The sequence below is a fragment of the Geotrypetes seraphini genome, chromosome 3 (assembly GCF_902459505.1).
Source record: "Geotrypetes seraphini chromosome 3, aGeoSer1.1, whole genome shotgun sequence".
Lineage (NCBI taxonomy): Eukaryota > Metazoa > Chordata > Amphibia > Gymnophiona > Dermophiidae > Geotrypetes > Geotrypetes seraphini.
In genome coordinates this window covers 315,858,353-315,876,667 of record NC_047086.1, presented here as the reverse complement: position 1 = coordinate 315,876,667, position 18,315 = coordinate 315,858,353, and the positions used below count along the sequence as shown (strand labels likewise).

General features: G+C 46.2%; 1 protein-coding gene across 11 annotated transcripts in view; it reads left to right on the top strand.

The window, feature by feature from the left end:
* PLCB1 (phospholipase C beta 1) overlaps positions 1–18,315 on the top strand; it is a 1,208,816-nt gene that overhangs the window by 853,402 nt on the left and 337,099 nt on the right. For all 11 annotated transcript variants that reach the window (XM_033937380.1, XM_033937379.1, XM_033937383.1 and 8 more), the window contains one exon: positions 8,014–8,113. In XM_033937380.1, the coding sequence (XP_033793271.1) occupies positions 8,014–8,113 (100 nt within the window). The remainder of the gene's footprint in view (positions 1–8,013; positions 8,114–18,315) is intronic.

Below are 18,315 nucleotides of genomic sequence, written 5' to 3'. Positions count from 1 at the left end.
AGGAGTGGAAAGGAGTTGGAGAGCAGGAGAGGTGCCAGCGCCCCAAGGAAAACCGCACCCGAGGCAGACCGCCCCCCCCCACTGCCTACCCCCCTTTACTACACCACTGGGAACACACACACTCTGCTCCTGACATGCCTTCTCTCCCCCACCCCCCGCCAAATACAAATATTTTTAGTGCACAGATTAGCATATGCTAATGTGGCAGTTACCACAGGATGCATGAGCATGTCCCCAGTACATCATTTTAAGTAGCTTTAAGTGCACTTCATCGCTTAATACAGTTTAGTAAAAGGGCCCCTTAATTATCTGGGAACATGAAGGATATTGAGAATATTGACATTTTACCAGCCAAGTACAGTACTGACTCTGCCCTCGGAACACCCTCAAAATAGCCAGTTTTCTGTTAGATGTTAACCAGATATTTTAAGTGGATAAGTGCCATTATAAAATGAGTGGTTAGCCCTGAACAAATATAACTGTCAGGAGCTGCTTCTGGCTTGTTAAATCACTTTGAATTTTGACCCCAGTGAGTATCACTTCCCTCTTTAATGTTAACAATCAGTTGTTGTCATCTAAAAATCAATTTATCAATTGAACGAGCATTGGAAAAGAATCTTCTTTCAAGAGTGACTTTCAATACTTAAAAAGGGCATGGGTCTAACAACTGATCAGATGGCAAAATGGAGGAAACATGTTTTTCCAACCCATCTAATGTAATATCTGAAAAACGGTCCCGGATAAACATTCTTCCTTGTGCCTTTCGATGCTGATTTTGATTTCCAGCAAGACTATCCCTAAGCAAGTCAACTTTGTCCACCAAATAAGTTGCAAAATTAAATTTCTACAGTAGGAACATTTGCCAGAACATCAGGAAGCTATTTTACACAGATTCCTGGTCTTGTGAAGCACACCTAGAATTTTCTTTGCATAATAAGATTTCATGGCTTCTCTCACCTTCTTATGATACTCTTGCAAACAGTGCAGATAACTGGCCTTATCCCATCTAGATTAGATTTGCACCAGCACATTTCTAAGTTAAATGACAGCACGTGTATGAATAAAAATGAAGAAGCTAATACCTGGCCCATAGCAGTCATCGTTTTTTTTACAATATTGATCACTACAGGCTGAATTATAAGATAGGATCCAATTTATCTCTCTCATAATTATACATTGGAACAAAATTCCTCTGTATTAAATCAACCTTGGGAAATTTCAGATCTCGTGCCCCTGTTTAATCAAACAATTCATATAACAATGTACTCCAATTTCCATTTAAAAATCACTACCTCTCACCTCTGGTACAACCCCAAGGGTGGTTGCATCGTTTATTCTATTACACAAATGTATCCCAAAAACATTCTGATTAATTCACAGGTTCACATCTGAATACATGGATTGATGGACTTGGACTGAAGAAATAAACTGACAGTCCAAATTAAAATAGAGAATATAATGGTCTGCCAATGGTAAGCCCCAAACATATTGAATGTTCATAATAAACTAGGCATTGTTGTGCAAAAATATTTTATGCATTGCCTGCTATATGAGTAGGATTATATATCTGCTGCACTGGACTTGATGGATCTTCGGTTTGTCCCAGTATGGCAACCAGTGGCTTATGGTCAGGGCCTTCAGGGTATTCAGTGAATCCCCAGAAGGCTGAAGCAATAATCGGGTACAGGTTTTCAACTTCTGCTCCTTACCTCATCTTTAGCATCCTGCTGTTAGGGGATTCACTGTCTGGTAGTGAATCCTCAGCCCTATGTGCTTTTTTTTTTTTCCTTTCGCTTGCTGCAGCAAGCAGAAAGAAAGAGCATGGCTGTAGGGCTGGGATTCTGTATTACCTCCTGAATCCCCTAGGGCATGCCACTTTTGTTTCATGTAATTTGATTGGTTGAGCAGGCAGCCACTCAATCAATCAATCAAGTTTCATGAAGCTAAAGTGGCAACACCTCAAAGGATTTGGGGCTTTAGAGAATCCAAGCCCTATGTCAATGTTGGTAAATACCGCTTGGCCTTGACCCACGGCCAGTTCCCTCCTCCCTCATCTGATGCTCATTCAAGCTGCAGGAAAGGCAGCAGATCCCTCTCCAGCCCCCATACCCTTGCAGGTTCGATGATTCTCCCTTCCTCCGCAGTTCCAGCACCACTGTGGCTTTCTTTTATTTTTTCACTCTCAGTCCTGCCATACTGAACTTTGCTTTCAATGCTGCGCTTCACAGAGGCCTACTCTGGAGTCTTCTGCTTCTATACAGCTGAGTAAAAGCCCCGAAGCAGGCCTGTGTGAAATATGACATTGAAATCAAAGTGCACCACAGCAGGACTGGGAGTGAAAAAAAAAAATGAAAGGAAGCCATGGTGGCGGTGGACCTGCGGAGGAAGGGAGAATCAACGGACTTGCAAGGGTAGGGGGCTGGAGAGATGAGAGATGGGCACAAGTTCTGCAATGGAGGGAGGTTGGAGCGAGGGGAGAAGGTCACAGGGCCTTCAAAGGGGGGAAACTGGAGAGAGAAGAGAAGAGCAAAGGGAGGGCTGGAAAGAGGGGAGATAGCACAGGACTACATAGGGGCGGGAGGGGGATGGGAGAGAAGGGAGATGGGTGATGGGCAATCGACACAGAACCTGCAAAAAGGGAGGGGCTGGAGAGAGGGGATAAAATGGATAAGGGATGGAACAAAGGCAGTGACAGTGACATAGAGAAAAGATGCTAGGCATGAAGGGAACATAGGGACAGCTATACAGAGGTACAATGCTGGACACAGAGGGAGACACAGGAACAAGGACTCTGGAAAAGCAGATGGTGACACTGGGAGAGGATAGATAGGATCACAGAGGGGAAATGTTAGATTGATGGGAAAGGACAAAGTAGGGAAGATGGATGGTGGGCATAGAAACATGATAGCAGATAAAGGCCATATGGCCCATCCAGTCTGTTCATTCACAGTAACCATTATCTCCTCCTCTCTCTAAGAGATCCCTCATGCCTATTCCAAGCCTTCTTGAATTCAGACACAGGTTCTGTCTCCACCAAGTCTTCCAGAAGACTGTTCCACGCATCTGTAAAAAAGTATTTTCTTAGATTACTCCTGAACCTATCACCTCTTAACTTCATCCTATGCCCTCTCATTCCAGAGCTTCCTTTCAAATGAAAGAAACTCGACTCATGCGCATTTATGCCACATAGGTATTTAAACATCTCTATCATATCTCCCCTTTCCCACCTTTCCTCTAAAGTATGCATATTGAGATCTTTAAGTCTGTCCCCATACACCTTATGATGAAGATCACACACCATTTTAGTAGCCTTCCTCTGGACCGACTCCATTCTTGTTATATCTTTTTAAAGGTGCAGCCTCTAGAATTGTACACAATATTCTAAATGAGGTCTCACCAGAGTCTTATACAGGGGCATCAGTACCTCTTTTTTCCTTTTGGCCATATCCCTTCCTATGCACCCTAGCATCCTTCTAGCTTTCACCGTCATCTTTGGCCACCTTAAGATCATCAATAATTCAGCCACAGGTGTAAAGTCTACTTTATTGATAGTAGTACTGCAAGGACTTTCAATAAAGTGAACTTTGAACTTTACACCTGTGGCTGGGTTATTGACATCTCATCCTCAAGACTCCTTTGTTGTGTCTTGATTGTCTCATCATTGAGGCCTCCTTGGGCTCTCTCTTTAGTTTTGGCACCTTAAGATCATTACATATAATCACACCCAAGTCCCGCTCTTCTGTCATGCACATAAGTTCTTCACTCCCTAAACTCTACTGTTCCTAGGGTTTTTGTAGCCCAAATGCATTTCTTAAAATTAAATTTTGCTGCCACATTTCAGTCCATTCTTCAAGCTTCACTAGGTCTTTCATCATGTTATTCACACCATCCGGGGGTTCTACTCTATTGCAGATTTTCGTATCATCTGCAAAGAGGCAAATCTTACCTTACAGCCCTTCAGCAATATCACTTTTAAAAATGTTAAAAAAGAACAGGCCCAAGAACAGAACCTTGATGCACACCACTGATAACATCCCTTTTCTCAGAGCGATCTCCATTGACCACTACCCTCTGTCAACTTCCACTTAACTAGTTCCTGGTCCATCCTAAGAGCACTCAGTTTATTATTAGACATCTGTGTGGAATAGTGCTGCCCGATTCACGATTCAAATTGGTTCACCGATTCACTTCGGGTGAATTGATTCGAATTGATTTAAATTTAAAAAAAATCGGCTTCCCAATTCAGACCCTCTCCCCTCGCCCCCTAAAGCAGGAGCGGCAGCGCTGCTCTTGCTGGCCGCTGCTGCACCTGTTTTACAGGGTGAGGAGGGAGGGTCAGTTAGGAAGTGCTGCATCTGGCTTCTCTCCTAGCCTCACCGAAGGACTGCCCCCCCCCCCCCCGAAAGACTGCGCCTCCCCCCACGGGAAGGCCTCTGTGTTCCCCCTGGCCTCCCCGAACTGTTTACTTTACAGTTTCAGCCAAAGATCGCGGTTGCAGTTCTTTGCACTGCAGTGCTTTGAGCTGTTTCCTCTGCTGCCGTCCCGCCCCTCCTCTGACGCCCCACCCAACAGGATGTTTGAAAAAACACCCAATTGGGCAGGAAAATCGAATCGAATCGAAAAACCAATTCAGTAGGCTGAATTGAATCGAATCTAAATTTTTTTTCCTGAATCGGGCAGCACTAGTGTGGAACACTGTCAAAGGCTTTGCTAAAATCTAAATATTACACATCTAGCCCACTCAGACCTCTACCCAATTCTCTGGTCACCCAGTCAAAGAAATTGATCAGATTAGTCTGCCAAAACCTACCTCTAGTGCATTTATGTTGCTTCTGGTCCTGTAATCCACCAGATTCCAGAAACTTCACCATTCTCGTTTTAAAAGTGTTTCCATTAATTTGCTTACCACAGAATTCAGACTTACTGGCTTGTAATTCCCTACTTCTACTTTTGCGGAGAGGGACCACATCCGCCCTTCTCTAGTCCTCCGGTACCACTTCCGACTCTAGATAAGCATTGAAAAGGCCAGTCAGAAGAGTGACCAGAACTTCCCTGAGTTCCGTCATCACCCTCGGATGTAAACAGAGAGTAAACAGTTTAAACCAGAAGAAAAGTCTTAAGTTTGCTTTCTCATCATTGGATTCACTACATAACTTAAGCCTGTTTTCTCTCTAAGGCTAGCAAGTCAGTTAGCATAAATAATCCTTCAGTGTAACCAGCATAAAGGCCTAGTCTCTTAACAGGCCTCATGTCAGACACAACAGTGGATTCTACCAGTCTCTGATCCATGTATATAATGGCTTGCACTACAGGCTGTATTTCAAACTCCTTCTCAGCAGTCCCTCAGCTACAGCTGTTCAGGTTTGAAGGCTTCCTTCAGCAGGGAATAATTGGCAAGCATAGAAGTCTTATTTCAACCCCTCCCAGGGCTAGGGTTACCATATTTTTTATGGAAAAAAAGAAGACATGTCCCCATGCCCTGTTCCACCGTAGTCCCACCCCTACACAACCTCATTTCCTCCTCTTTGCGGAGCTTGGAGCCATATGTGGAAGGCTCCTGAGCATGCACGAATGTGATGCAATGTTGTCACATGCATGCACATGATTTCATCACATTTGTGCAAGCTCATAAGCCTTCCAGATGCGATGCGGGCCCAAGCTCTAGCAGAGCTAGGGCCATCCAAACCCGGACAAAGTGCCGGGTTTTCTAAATCCATCTGGACACCCAAACTGTCCTCTAAAGAAAATATGGCATGTCAGGGTCAAGCCAGCCATCTGGTGACTCTACACAAGGTCTCCCTGTTTTCTTGCTGGAGGCTTTAATTGTCTTGTTCTAAGCCCCACCCTCCTGACTCAGCAGACTAGCTGTGCCTACTTGAATCATGCCTTTTTTACTCTTAAGTTGATTCGATGAGGGAGTGTTCATAAGGGAGTCTGGCAACTTCCTCATATGCTAGCTTCCCTAAGTTATCAAGGAGGACGCATTGAGACATTCGGGTTTTACTTCCTTTGAAAGCAATGGAAGTAAAACCTGGATGTCTCAATCTGTCCTCCTTGTTCTGGAGTGACCACATGGTCGGTGTCCATGGTGTACAGAAGAATCTCCTATTGAAATGTACTGAGAACGAACTAGCTGTTGTCTCAAGTTCGGTCCTTTAGAGAACGCAAATCTTGGAGGATCTTGAAATTCAGGGTGGTATTGCATTATGCTCCAATGGTGTTTAATGATACGTTTAATATGAAAGGCATATTTGGAATGTGGCAATACACACACTATAGAAGAATCCAGATGATGTTGTTGTGGAACTAAAAGAGTAGTTCTGGAAACATTGGAGGCCCTTTTATATGCTTTCTTGATAACTGGACCTGGATAACCACGTTCTAAAAATCTTGTAGTAAGATCTTGGGATTTAATCTTGAACTCTTCTACAGTAGAACATAATCTTTTAAGTCTGAGAAACTGTCCTGTAGGGATGTTATCTCTCAAATGCTTGGGGTGAAAGCTGTCATATCGTAACAAATTGTTACGATCAGTCTGTTTCCTATGAATGGTAGTTGTAAAGGAACCATTGTGAAGAGTAATCAATATATCTAAAAATGAAATTTGTTTGAGATGAGAAAATGCTGTAAATTGCAAATTAGGATCACAAGAGTTAATCCATTGCAAAAAATTTGTGAGATCTGTGGGAGTACCTACCCAGACCGCAAAGATGTCATCAATATAACGCTTCCAACATGCGATGTTGTGATAGTGCTCTGAAGGATGCAAGAATTTTTGTTCAAAGCTAGCCATATAAAGGAGGGCCTTGTTCTGGAGCCATATGGTAACTTGTCTACATCAGGGTACTGGCAATATTCAAAGCTAGTAGCCAAATAACTAATCAAACAAGTGTAGTGCTACTTCTCCAGTTGCTTTCTACATGTATAGGTACTGTCTCTGAATTTCACTGGTGCCAGATGTCTTAAGGACCCGCCCTGACTCTACCCTAACACTAAAAAGATAGTTTGGTCTGATTGGATATTCAGTGGCACTATGCAGGTAAATGCTGCTGAATGTCTATGGTTAGCCTGGTCAACAGGACTTATTCAGGTAGAAGCCTCTTCTCCCCAGATATGTCTCACTGAATATCAGAAATTAGCAGTTTGTTCAAATCCAAATTTTAACAAATAAGCAATAAAAACATCAAAACCACCCGAGCTTCACAACATGACTCAGATATATAAAACATGTGATTAGGGCACCAGAAGGCTGAATCTGCATGCACCCCAAATTAAATACATCAGGTTGGAAAGGAAGCAGCTCACTACATGTATTCTAACGGTGTAGCCACAGGTGAACCTGGGTGGGCAGAGGCCTACCCACTTTGGGGTCAGATCCACCCAAAATTAGTGCTCTGTTAGCATGGCTGGCAGGTATCCACAAGTCCTACCAGCTGAAGACCTCCTCCTGGCAGAAGAGCACTTACACCCTGTGCAGTAAGCTTCAGTGTTCCCGAACTGCTGCCGCCCCACCTCTTCGGCAGGCACAAAGGCTGGCCACGTCAGTAGCTCTGGACCACTGCCACCAGCAGCACAGGGTGTAAGTGCTTTTTCTGCTGAGAGGAGGTCTTCGGCTGGTGAGGCTCGCAGATTCACACCAGCTTTTGATTTGCATGAGGGAGGAGGAGCACTGGAGGGGGGTAAGAAAGAAATGAATCTCCAAACCCATCTTCCTTGGGCTCAGGCCCACTCTAGCTGTGTGGCTACACTGTTATATGCTAACACAACAAAGAAGCTTTTACTCTCTCCCTGAAGACCAAACGATTGTCTGCACTCCTTTCTGTAAGCTGTTCAAAAAGTTTTGCATACAGTCTTGAAGTGGTGAGCATACCAGTGTATTATATTCATATCCATTAATCTGAAAACCAGAGTGGCATGGAGTCCACGTGAATTGGATGTTGCTTTAATTCAGGCCACAGCAGAAGTAGCAACTAGATTAATTGAAACAAAGATATTTCCAAAATATCCCCGCAGGTGGTGCTTCCTTCTCTGTCAAGTTTACGAATAGCTGTATATGAAGAAGGAGGTAAATTTATAGGCCATCGGATACTGCCTGTTTCAGCAATTCGGCCAGGTAATTTAATTGCCATGCTGCTACTATGTCTCACTTTTTATATTGAATTTGGAATACAGAGCTATAAAATGAAGAACACTGTAGACTGTTATCCTGTACAGTTCAGGCCTGTCTTAATTTCTGTTTGTACCACATTGCACCAGGGTGAAATAATGGGTATTATTGTTGTACCAGGGTACAGATTTGGTGCTGACACACGTGAAGGACATTTCTATAAACTAGGCACTAACATTTATGAGTAGGGTTACTAGATTTTGTCCTAAAAAAAAAAAAGAGGACATATGGCCTCACCCCGTTCCATCCCCAGGCCCACCCCGTTCTGGCCACAGCCCTGCCCCATTCTGCCTCCCAGCCTTGGCCCTACTCAAACCCCATCTCTTTGGGGCCACATCTGGTGGGCATCTGGATGCAACGGGATGACATCATCGCATTGCATCCTCACATGCGCAGATGTCCTCCAGATGTGGCCACGAGCTCAATAGTTTGCAAAACCCGGACAAAATGTCGGATTTTGAAAACCCGTCTGGACACCTGGACAGTTTTCTAAAAAGAGAATATGTCTGGGTAAATCCAGACATCAGGTAACCCTGTTTATGAGCCCACTGTGCACATACTTGTCTGTGCACACTTATACTTCAAGTTTCAATTTTATTAAAATTTTGATAAAACACTAATCATAAATTCTAAGCATTTTACAGTAAAATTTAAAATTCAAGAAATGAAAGATATTTGATGGAAATTAATATGATGAATTTTAATTTAATGACTATTTTATTGTATTATATTATTGTATATTTACTAATTTCTTCAATAAAAATGTTATAAATAAAAAAAATTAACATAAAAAAAAATTTAAAAAGGGGTCCAGTTAAACTATTAATAACATAACTTTACTTACATGAAACAATAGGTTAGTGGGGAGAAATATAATTTGAAAGAAAGAAAGAACAATTAAGGACAATATCATGGGGAAAGGGAGAAATCAATTTTAGTATAGAAAATAAACTTGGAAAGTCCCTTAGATCAGTGTTTTTCAACCGCTGTTCCGCGGCACACTAGTGTGCCGCGAGATGTTGCCTGGTGTGCCGTACGGTCAGGGCCGCCATCAGGGCAGTACCACCAGTCTAGGGAGAGGGGCGGTCCGCCCCATGTGGACAGGAGAGAGCTGGACGGGGGACCTGCGGAGTTCAATACATCTCCAGCCGCGAGGCTCGTCTTCTGTTCCTGCCTGCCCTGCAGCTAACATATAGCCGATCGCAAGCGTTCCCCGATGTCAGCGCTGACGTCGGAGGGAGGGCTTAAGCAAAGCCTGCCCTCCGACGTCAGCGCTGACGTCGGAGAATACTTCCGTTCGGCTATTTGTGCGCGGCAGGGCAGGCAGGAAGCAGAAGACAAGCCTCGCGGCTTGAGCTTCGTTTTGCTGAGAAAGTTGCAAAGATGGGCTGGGAGGCAAACACGGAACACAAAAGGGGGGAGGGAGTGCGTTTTGGACACAAGGCATGAACTTGGGAGAGAGGAAGGGAGGGAAAGAGATGCTGAGGTGGGGGAGGGAATGGGTTTTTGGACACAGAAGAAATGGACTTGGGAGAGAGGAAGGGAGGGAAAGAGATGCTGAGGTGGGGGAGGGAATGCGTTTTTGGACACAGAAGAAATGGACTTGGGAGAGAGGAAGGGAGGGAAAGAGATGGTGAGGTGGGGGAGGGAATGGGTTTTTGGACACAGAAGAAATGGACTTGGGAGAGAGGAAGGGAGGGAAAGAGATGCTGAGGTGGGGGAGGGAATGGGTTTTTGGACACAGAAGGCATGAACTTGGGAGAGAGGAAGGGAGGGAAAGAGATGCTGAGGTGGGGGAGGGAATGGGTTTTTGGACACAGAAGAAATGGACTTGGGAGAGAGGAAGGGAGGGAAAGAGATGCTGAGGTGGGGGAGGGAATGCGTTTTTGGACACAGAAGAAATGGACTTGGGAGAGAGGAAGGGAGGGAAAGAGATGCTGAGGTGGGGGAGGGAATGGGTTTTTGGACACAGAAGAAATGGACTTGGGAGAGAGGAAGGGAGGGAAAGAGATGCTGAGGTGGGGGAGGGAATGGGTTTTTGGACACAGAAGGCATGAACTTGGGAGAGAGGAAGGGAGGGAAAGAGATGCTGAGGTGGGGGAGGGAATGCGTTTTTGGACACAGAAGAAATGGACTTGGGAGAGAGGAAGGGAGGGAAAGAGATGCTGAGGTGGGGGAGGGAATGGGTTTTTGGACACAGAAGGCATGGACTTGGGAGAGAGGAAGGGAGGGAAAGAGATGCTGAGGTGGGGGAGGGAATGCGTTTTTGGACACAGAAGAAATGGACTTGGGAGAGAGGAAGGGAGGGAAAGAGATGCTGAGGTGGGGGAGGGAATGAGTGTTTGGACACAGAAGGCATGGACTTTGGAGAGAGGAAGGGAGGGAAAGAGATGGTTGTGTACACGGGGAATAGAAGAAAGGAGAATTTTTGGTCATAGGGAGGGAGTGAGGTACAGATAGTGGCATACCAGGGTGAGGGGGGCGGTCTGCCCCACCCCGAGTTTACGTCCCAAGGGGGTGCACAGCTGGCCACCCTCCAGTGTTGTCCCTAGGCCGGCAAACTGCGGCTCTTTAGCCACTTGAGTGCCACCGCCGCCATCGGGAACAGGCCGGCGCCAAGTTCTCCCTGCTTTTCCCTGTGGGGCCGGCCAACTCTCGCCACTCGCGTCAATTCTGACGTCGGAGAGGACGTTCTGGGCCAGCCAATCGCTGCCTGGCTGGCCTAGAACATCCTCTCCGACGTTAGAATTGACGACGGGTGGCGAGAGTTGGTCGGCCCTGCGGGGAAGAGAAGCAGGGAGAACTCGGTGCCGGCCTGTTCCCGATGGCGGCAGTGGCAGCCTATTCCCCAGTGGCGGTGGCAGCATTATAAAATACTTTCTTTGTGTTTATTTGATTCCTATATATTTATATATAGTCAATATAGGCACAGTTAAATTTTTTAACTTTTTCTAATGGTGGTGTGCCTCGTGATATTTTTCATGAAACAAGTGTGCCTTTGCCCAAAAAAGGTTGAAAAACACTGCCTTAGATCAATTAACATGCATATACCAGTATGGCACCTAAGTCCTATTCTACATATATGCACTTAACTTACACAGAGGGGTGTTTTTGAAAGGACATTTATGTTACAATAGAGATGGCCAGCTCATATGAACTTTCCAAAAGGAAAAGCATCAGGATTTCCTTTTTGAAAATACGTGAAAAGTTTGTCCTTGAACTGAGGGTGTCCAGCATGAAGAGTCATTTCATATACTGAAACGGCAAAAAAACAGGGGCAAGAACATCTATCTGGAAGCATTCTTAGAAGAATTACCACACAGAGGTCCCTGCAGAGCAGAGTAGCTACCCTAATGGTTAGTGCCATGGACTTTAAACCAAGGGACCCAGGTTCAAATCACACTTTAACCCTTTTATTTTCTAATTGTGAGCCCTCCAGTAACAGAAGAATACCTACTATATCTAAATGTACACCTCTTCAGTAGCTTTCAGGCTTGTAGATGGCTTATATATTTAGCTCCAATCTCAAAAAATATATCAATGTTATTAGCCTAGTGTTGAAGATACCCACTGAAGCACATTTACTAATAGTGGAGAAAAAGCATCTTCACCACTAGGCTAATAACATTGATATATTTTTTGAGATTCGATTTTCTGTTATTATTTTATTTTTCTTGTGTTATATATTTAGCTACAATATGTATTTTTCCGTTTCTGGAGGACTCACGATTACAAACTAAATGGGTTAAAGTAGAATTTGAACCTGGTCCCTTCACTCAAAGTCCATTGCACTAACCACTAGGCTACTCCTCAAACTTACTTTCTGCTTTGCTAACAAGGCTTATAATATTTAAAGTTGTCTTAGAGCAGGTTGCTGCCCCTTCACTTTCAGGAGAGAGAGAAGGGGCAGCAACCACTGGGTAGGGTTACCAGATGTCCGGTTCAAACCCAGACGTCCTCTTTTTAGAGGATGGTCTGGGGCCCGGATCTTTTTTTTTTTTTTTAAGGGGAAGTCTGTCTGGGTTTTTGCCAGCTCTCCTGACCCCTTCACCTACCTCCTTCCCAGCCACTACATTGAATATTTGGGTAGATTGGCAGTGGCAACAAGGGAAGCTCGCTGTCACCAGCCCACCCTGGAAGCCACCTCTCTGCAGCAATTTCCTGTTCCCAAGTAGACGGGTCTTGCAGAGGTGGCTTCTGGGGCAGGCCACCTGCAGCAGGGTTCCTCGTTGCTGCTGCTAGCCTGCCCGAAGATTCAATGGGGAGGAGGTAGGTGGGGGAGTCGGGAGCTGGAGAGACAGGTTGGTGGATCCCGTTGGGGGGTGGGCTTTGAATTGGTGCAGGCTCTGGAGTTGGGGTGCAGTTGGGCGAAGAGGGAGAGAGTGGCAGATGCTGGAATGGGAAGGAAGAGAGTTGCAGTACCATGAGGAGGGGCAGGGGAGAAAAGAGAGAGAGATTGATCCTGTGGAGGGGTACAGAAGAAAGGATAAAGAAGAAAGAGAAGCTGGGCATGGTGGAATATGAGAACAGGGATAGAAGAATAGCCTTGCAGGCAAAGGAAGGAAGGATAGATAGGGATAGAGCTGGGACTGAAAAAGTGATGAGATGCTGTGGAGAATAGATGAGGGCCAAAAGGGTACAGAGGATGGGAAGGGGGACTAAGGAAATGGGTGAAAGGTGGGGCAGGGGTGGGGGGTGGGACTGGGACCGGTGGGAGGCAGGGCATGGTAGAGGTAGGGTGTGAGTGTTGGTGGGGGCAGGGGTCATGTGTCCTTTTTTTTTTTGTCTTCACAAATATGGTAACCCTACTACTGGGGGATTAACGAGCTGTCGTACCTTAATCCCTTCAGTGGTCAGCTGCTCAATCAGATCTTTTTACTGAATCCTGGATGTGCCTGAATCAGGTCTAAATTAGGATGTCCTTCTTTTTATGCTTAGATTTTTCCTCCCCTTTGCTAAATGCTTTTGGGTGTCCTGATTTTGGGCCCTCCCTAGTCCAACTCAAAACACACTCACAATATGGCCCCTTGATATTTGGACCTACTGCAGTGTTAAAGATATCCCTTTTTGCAAAATCGAGATTTGGACGTTTCAAGCATATGGGAGTTAATTGGACATTTTAAGACATCCTTATGAAGTGCAAATAAGTTCCATAGCATGCATGGGGTAGATAGTGGGCAGGTTCAAGCTTTAGCTCTGGGTCTATGGAGGGTAAGAGACAAGCGAATAATGCTAATGGGGTCCTAGTTGATAAAGAGGGATCGTCCCCACCAGTGTTCCCTCTAAGCGGGCGGGTGTTGTGAGCAAACTTTTTTCACTGTGAGCTAAAAATATCGGGCGCCAGCAAGTTATGAGCCAAATAAATATGTTGCTTTCTACCACAGAACTTCCTTACGTTTGTATGGAATCTATCCCCTTTCAACTTTAGAGAGTGCCCTCTCGTTCTCCCTGCCTTAGCTACTAAGTCTATTCCCTTCAGTACCTTGAATGTTTCTATCATGTCCCCTCTCAATCTCCTCTGCTCAAGGGAGAAGAGGCCCAGTTTCTCTAATCTTTCGCTGTACGGCAACTCCTCCAGCCCCTTAACCATTTTAGTTGCTCTTCTCTGGATCCTTTCGAGTAGTACCGTGTCCTTCTTAAAGTACCAGTGCTGGACGCAGTACTCCAGGTGAGGGCGTACCATGGCCCGGTACAGCAGCATGATAACCTTCTCTGTCTCTTCAGTCCAGCATCTGCCCCTTCCATTCACTGTCTGTCTTTCCCTGCCATCTCTCCTCCTGCCCCCCCCCCCACCCCCCAATTTGGTCTAGCATCCATCATCTTCCTTCTGTTCCCCTCATGGTCTGGCATCTCTATCCTTCCCTCCCCCCTGTGGTTTTTAGCATATCTCTCTTCTCATTTCCTCCACTCAGATCTGATCATTCTCTGCTCTCTCTTCCCTTTTCTTCTCTGGTCTTCCTTCTCTATTTTCTGCCTCCATCTAAATTAAATTCTTTCTTACTATTTAGTCCCGTTTCCCTCTTTTCACTGTGTCTACACACAGCTTGTCACCCCTTTCCCTCACCCCTCCATTATCTTACTATTTTCTTCCCCCTTTATTTATCTCCTCCTTCCATCCAGTATGTGTTCTTTCCCCACTTCCATTCAGCATCTGCTCTCCCTTCTCAACTGACATCCATCTGCCTTCTGCTCTCTCTCCCTTCTTCTCACTTCCATCATCTGTCCCCTTCTCTCTCTCTCTCATCTCCTCCATTCCATCATCTGCCCCTTCTCTCTCTCTCTCCCCCCCCCCAACTTCCATCATCTGCCCCCCTTCCCCTCACCTTTGTGGGTCACTTTCTTTCCCCTGAGGGTGGCTCATGTCACAGGGGAAGCTTTGGCCGAGCAGAACCGCTTGATTGACAGTGGAACTTACTTGATTGATGTCGATGCTGGGGCCCGTTGCCGTTTGAAGGAAAAAAAAAAGGTGGAAAAAAGGAACCTGTAAAGGCGAGAGGAAGGGAAACCTCCAGGACAGCTGCTTTTTGCCCTCCTTCAGCGGCCCAAGAGTTCAGACCAGCAGCGGCAGCTCTGTATGCTTTTAACTTCGGCACAGAGCTGCCCCTAATCAATAGTTTAGCGCGGTTTCATGAGGCAGCCTCGGGGCCTTTGATAGCCGGCCCGCTTCGATGATGCGATGTGGGCCGGCCTAGCAAAGGCCCCGAGGCTGCCTTATGAAACCGCGCTAAACTATTGATTAGGGGCAGCTCTGTGCCGAAGTTAAAAGCATACACAGCTGCCGCTGCTGGTCTGGAGGTGCGGAGACAAGGCAGGAGGCAAACGCGGTGGAAGGCAGGAGTCCCGGCGAAGGCAGGAGTCCCGGCACAGCGACTGCAACAGGAAGTTGCAAGTCAGCTGACGCCGGCCTTTCGTTGCGGCGGGGACCGAATCCTTCGTGGACCGGCAAGATTTTGTTTGCGGACCGGCGGTTGAAGAACTGTGCTCTACACTGTGTGCGCTGCGACGAGAAACTTGTGCGCTGCGAGGTAATATTTTGTGCGCGTGCGCACGTCAACGCAGCTTAGCGGGAACACTGGTCCCCACTGAGATACAACAAACACACAACGTGGAGGGCTATGTACGTCAACGCCCACAGTCTGGGAAATAAGATCCTAGACTTGGAAACAGAAATGAGGGATGCTGACCTGGATCCGCACTGTTCCCTCTAAGCTGAGCAGGTGTCCTCCAGCTGCATTGCTACCACTAGGGGGTGGAATATTTTCAGTCGCTAAGGACAGGTATGTTCCCTGGAGTCCTGCAGAACTTGCCTGTCCCTCACAATTGAAAAATGTGACAGTGAAACAGCACCCTCTATTGGTGAGACTGTGGGTGGAGGACTCCTGCTCAGCTTAGAGGGAACAGTGCCTGGATGTAGTGGCGATATCTGAGACCTGGCTCACAGACTCCCACGGGTGGGACATGGTCATACCAGGTTACAACTTGCTTCGCAGGGACAGGGAGGGTAAAATGGGAGGTGGTGTAGCATTGTATACTAAAGATGACATTAAGGTCACCAGAATCACGGATGTACAGTACACTGGGGAATCCCTTTGGGTAAATTTGGCCAGAGGGAAGGACAAATGCCTGTATCTTGGCGTAGTATACAGACCCCCAAGACATCAAGATGACCTAGATAAGGAATTAATTGGAGATATAGAGAATATCACCTTGCAGGGTGACACAGTATTGGTAGGTGACTTCAACATGCCTGATGTGGATTGGGTCACACTTTCCTCTGCTTCCGGCAACAGCAGGAAGCTATTAAACTCTTTGAATGGAGCAAGACTCAGGCAACTGGTATCTGAACCAACAAGGGATCAGGCAATACTGGACCTAGTACTTACCAATGGGGAAAGTATCACAGAGGTCTCGGTGGGTGAAACTTTGGCCTCCAGTGACCACAATATGATATGGTTCAATCTCAGGAAAGGTTTCACAAAATCTACCTCAATGACCAAGGTTCTCAAATTCAAAGACACAAACTTCCAAGACATGAGAGACTTCGTTCACCAGGCGCTACAAAGCCAAGCAGACACTGACAGCGTGGAAGAAATGTGGTCAACTCTGAAAGCCACCATACAGGAAGCAACAACCCGCTATGTTAAATCAGTAAGCAAACGGAATAGGAACAACAAGCCACAGTGGTTCTCTACGGAGATCTCGGACATCATCAAAGAGAAGAAAAAAGCATTCATCTCTTACAAACAATCAGGGACACAGGACTCTAGAGTAAAATATCTGGCCAAGTCAAGGGCCGTCAAAGCAGCAGTTAGGGAGGCCAAATTCCGCATGGAGGAGTCCCTAGCAAAGAACATCCAGAAAGGAGATAAATCTTTCTTTAGGTATATCAGTGACAGAAATAAGAACTCGGGAGGGATAGTACGTCTCAGAAAACCAGACGGAGACTATGTAGAAACGGACTCGGAAAAAGCCCAACTGTTAAATGAATACTTCTGCTCAGTCTTCACCCGCGAGGCGCCGGGAATCGGCCCTCAGCCACAAACAAGGGTTAAATCAGTTGACCCGTTTAGTAATTTCAAGTTTACACCCAGCAGCGTCTATTGCGAGCTGTCAAAAATCAAGGTGAACAACCTGACAACCTACACCCTAGGGTGCTCAGGGAGTTGGGTGATGTCCTAGCGGAACCGCTGTCCGCGCTCTTCAATCTCTCCCTTAGTACAGGTAACGTCCCGATGGACTGGAAGACAGCTAACGTCATCCCACTCCACAAGAAAGGCTCCAAGATGGAGATGGCAAATTACAGACCAGTGAGTCTCACATCGATAGTGAGCAAACTAATGGAAACCCTAATCAAACACCAATTGGATAGAATCATGGACGAGGAGAAACTACGGGATCCCCGCCAACATGGATTTACTAAGGGGAGATCCTGCCAATCCAACCTGATCAGCTTCTTTGACTGGGTGACGAGGAAGCTGGATGCTGGTGAGTCCCTGGACATTGTCTACCTAGATTTCAGCAAGGCATTTGATAGCGTACCACACCGCAGGTTGCTAAGCAAGATGAGTTCTTTAGGTTTGGGCGACACATTGACAAATTGGGTTGGGAACTGGCTTGGAGGTAGGCTTCAGAGGGTGGTGGTGAATGGCACCCCCTCCGAAATGTCGGAGGTGATAAGTGGAGTGCCACAGGGCTCCGTCCTGGGCCCAATCTTGTTCAACATCTACATAAGAGACTTGACAGAAGGGCTCCGAGGAAGAATAACATTATTCGCCGATGATGCCAAGCTAAGCAATGTAGTGAACAAGAGCACAACAGACAATAATTCGATGGTAGATGATATGATGCATGATCTACTTCTACTGGAGCGCTGGTCTAGGTCCTGGCAACTCAGTTTCAATGCCAAAAAATGCAAAGTCATGCACCTGGGAAGCCGAAATCCATGCAAGATTTACACCCTAAATGGCGAGATCTTGACAAAAACTGAAGCAGAAAGAGACTTAGGGGTGATTGTCAGGGATGACATGAAGTCTGCAAACCAAGTTGAGCAAGCTTCATCCAAAGCAAGGCAAATCATAGGTTGCATACGCAGGAGTTTCGTCAGCCGTAAACCTGAAGTCATTATGCCACTATATAGATCCATGGTGAGACCGCACCTGGAGTACTGTGTGCAATTTTGGAAGCCACATTACCGCAAGGATGTACTGAGACTGGAATCGGTCCAGAGAATGGCCACCAGGATGGTCTCGGGACTCAAGGAGCTCCCATACGAGGAGCGGTTAGGGAAGTTGCAGCTCTACACACTCGAGGAACGTAGAGAGAGGGGAGATATGATCGAGACTTTCAAGTACCTCACGGGTCGCATCGAAGTGGAAGAGGATATATTCTTTTTCAAGGGTCCCGCGGCAACAAGGGGACATCAGTGGAAAATCAGGGGCGGGAAACTGCACGGTGACACTAGGAAGTTCTTCTTCACCGAAAGGGTGGTTGATCGCTGGAATAGTCTTCCACTCCACTTAAGGCCAAATGGGACAAACATGTGGGATCTATCCGCAAAGATAGATAGGGAGGGTCATTGGAGTGGGCAGACTTGATGGGCCGTGGCCCTTATCTGCCGTCTATTTCTATGTTTCTATGTTTTCTATGAC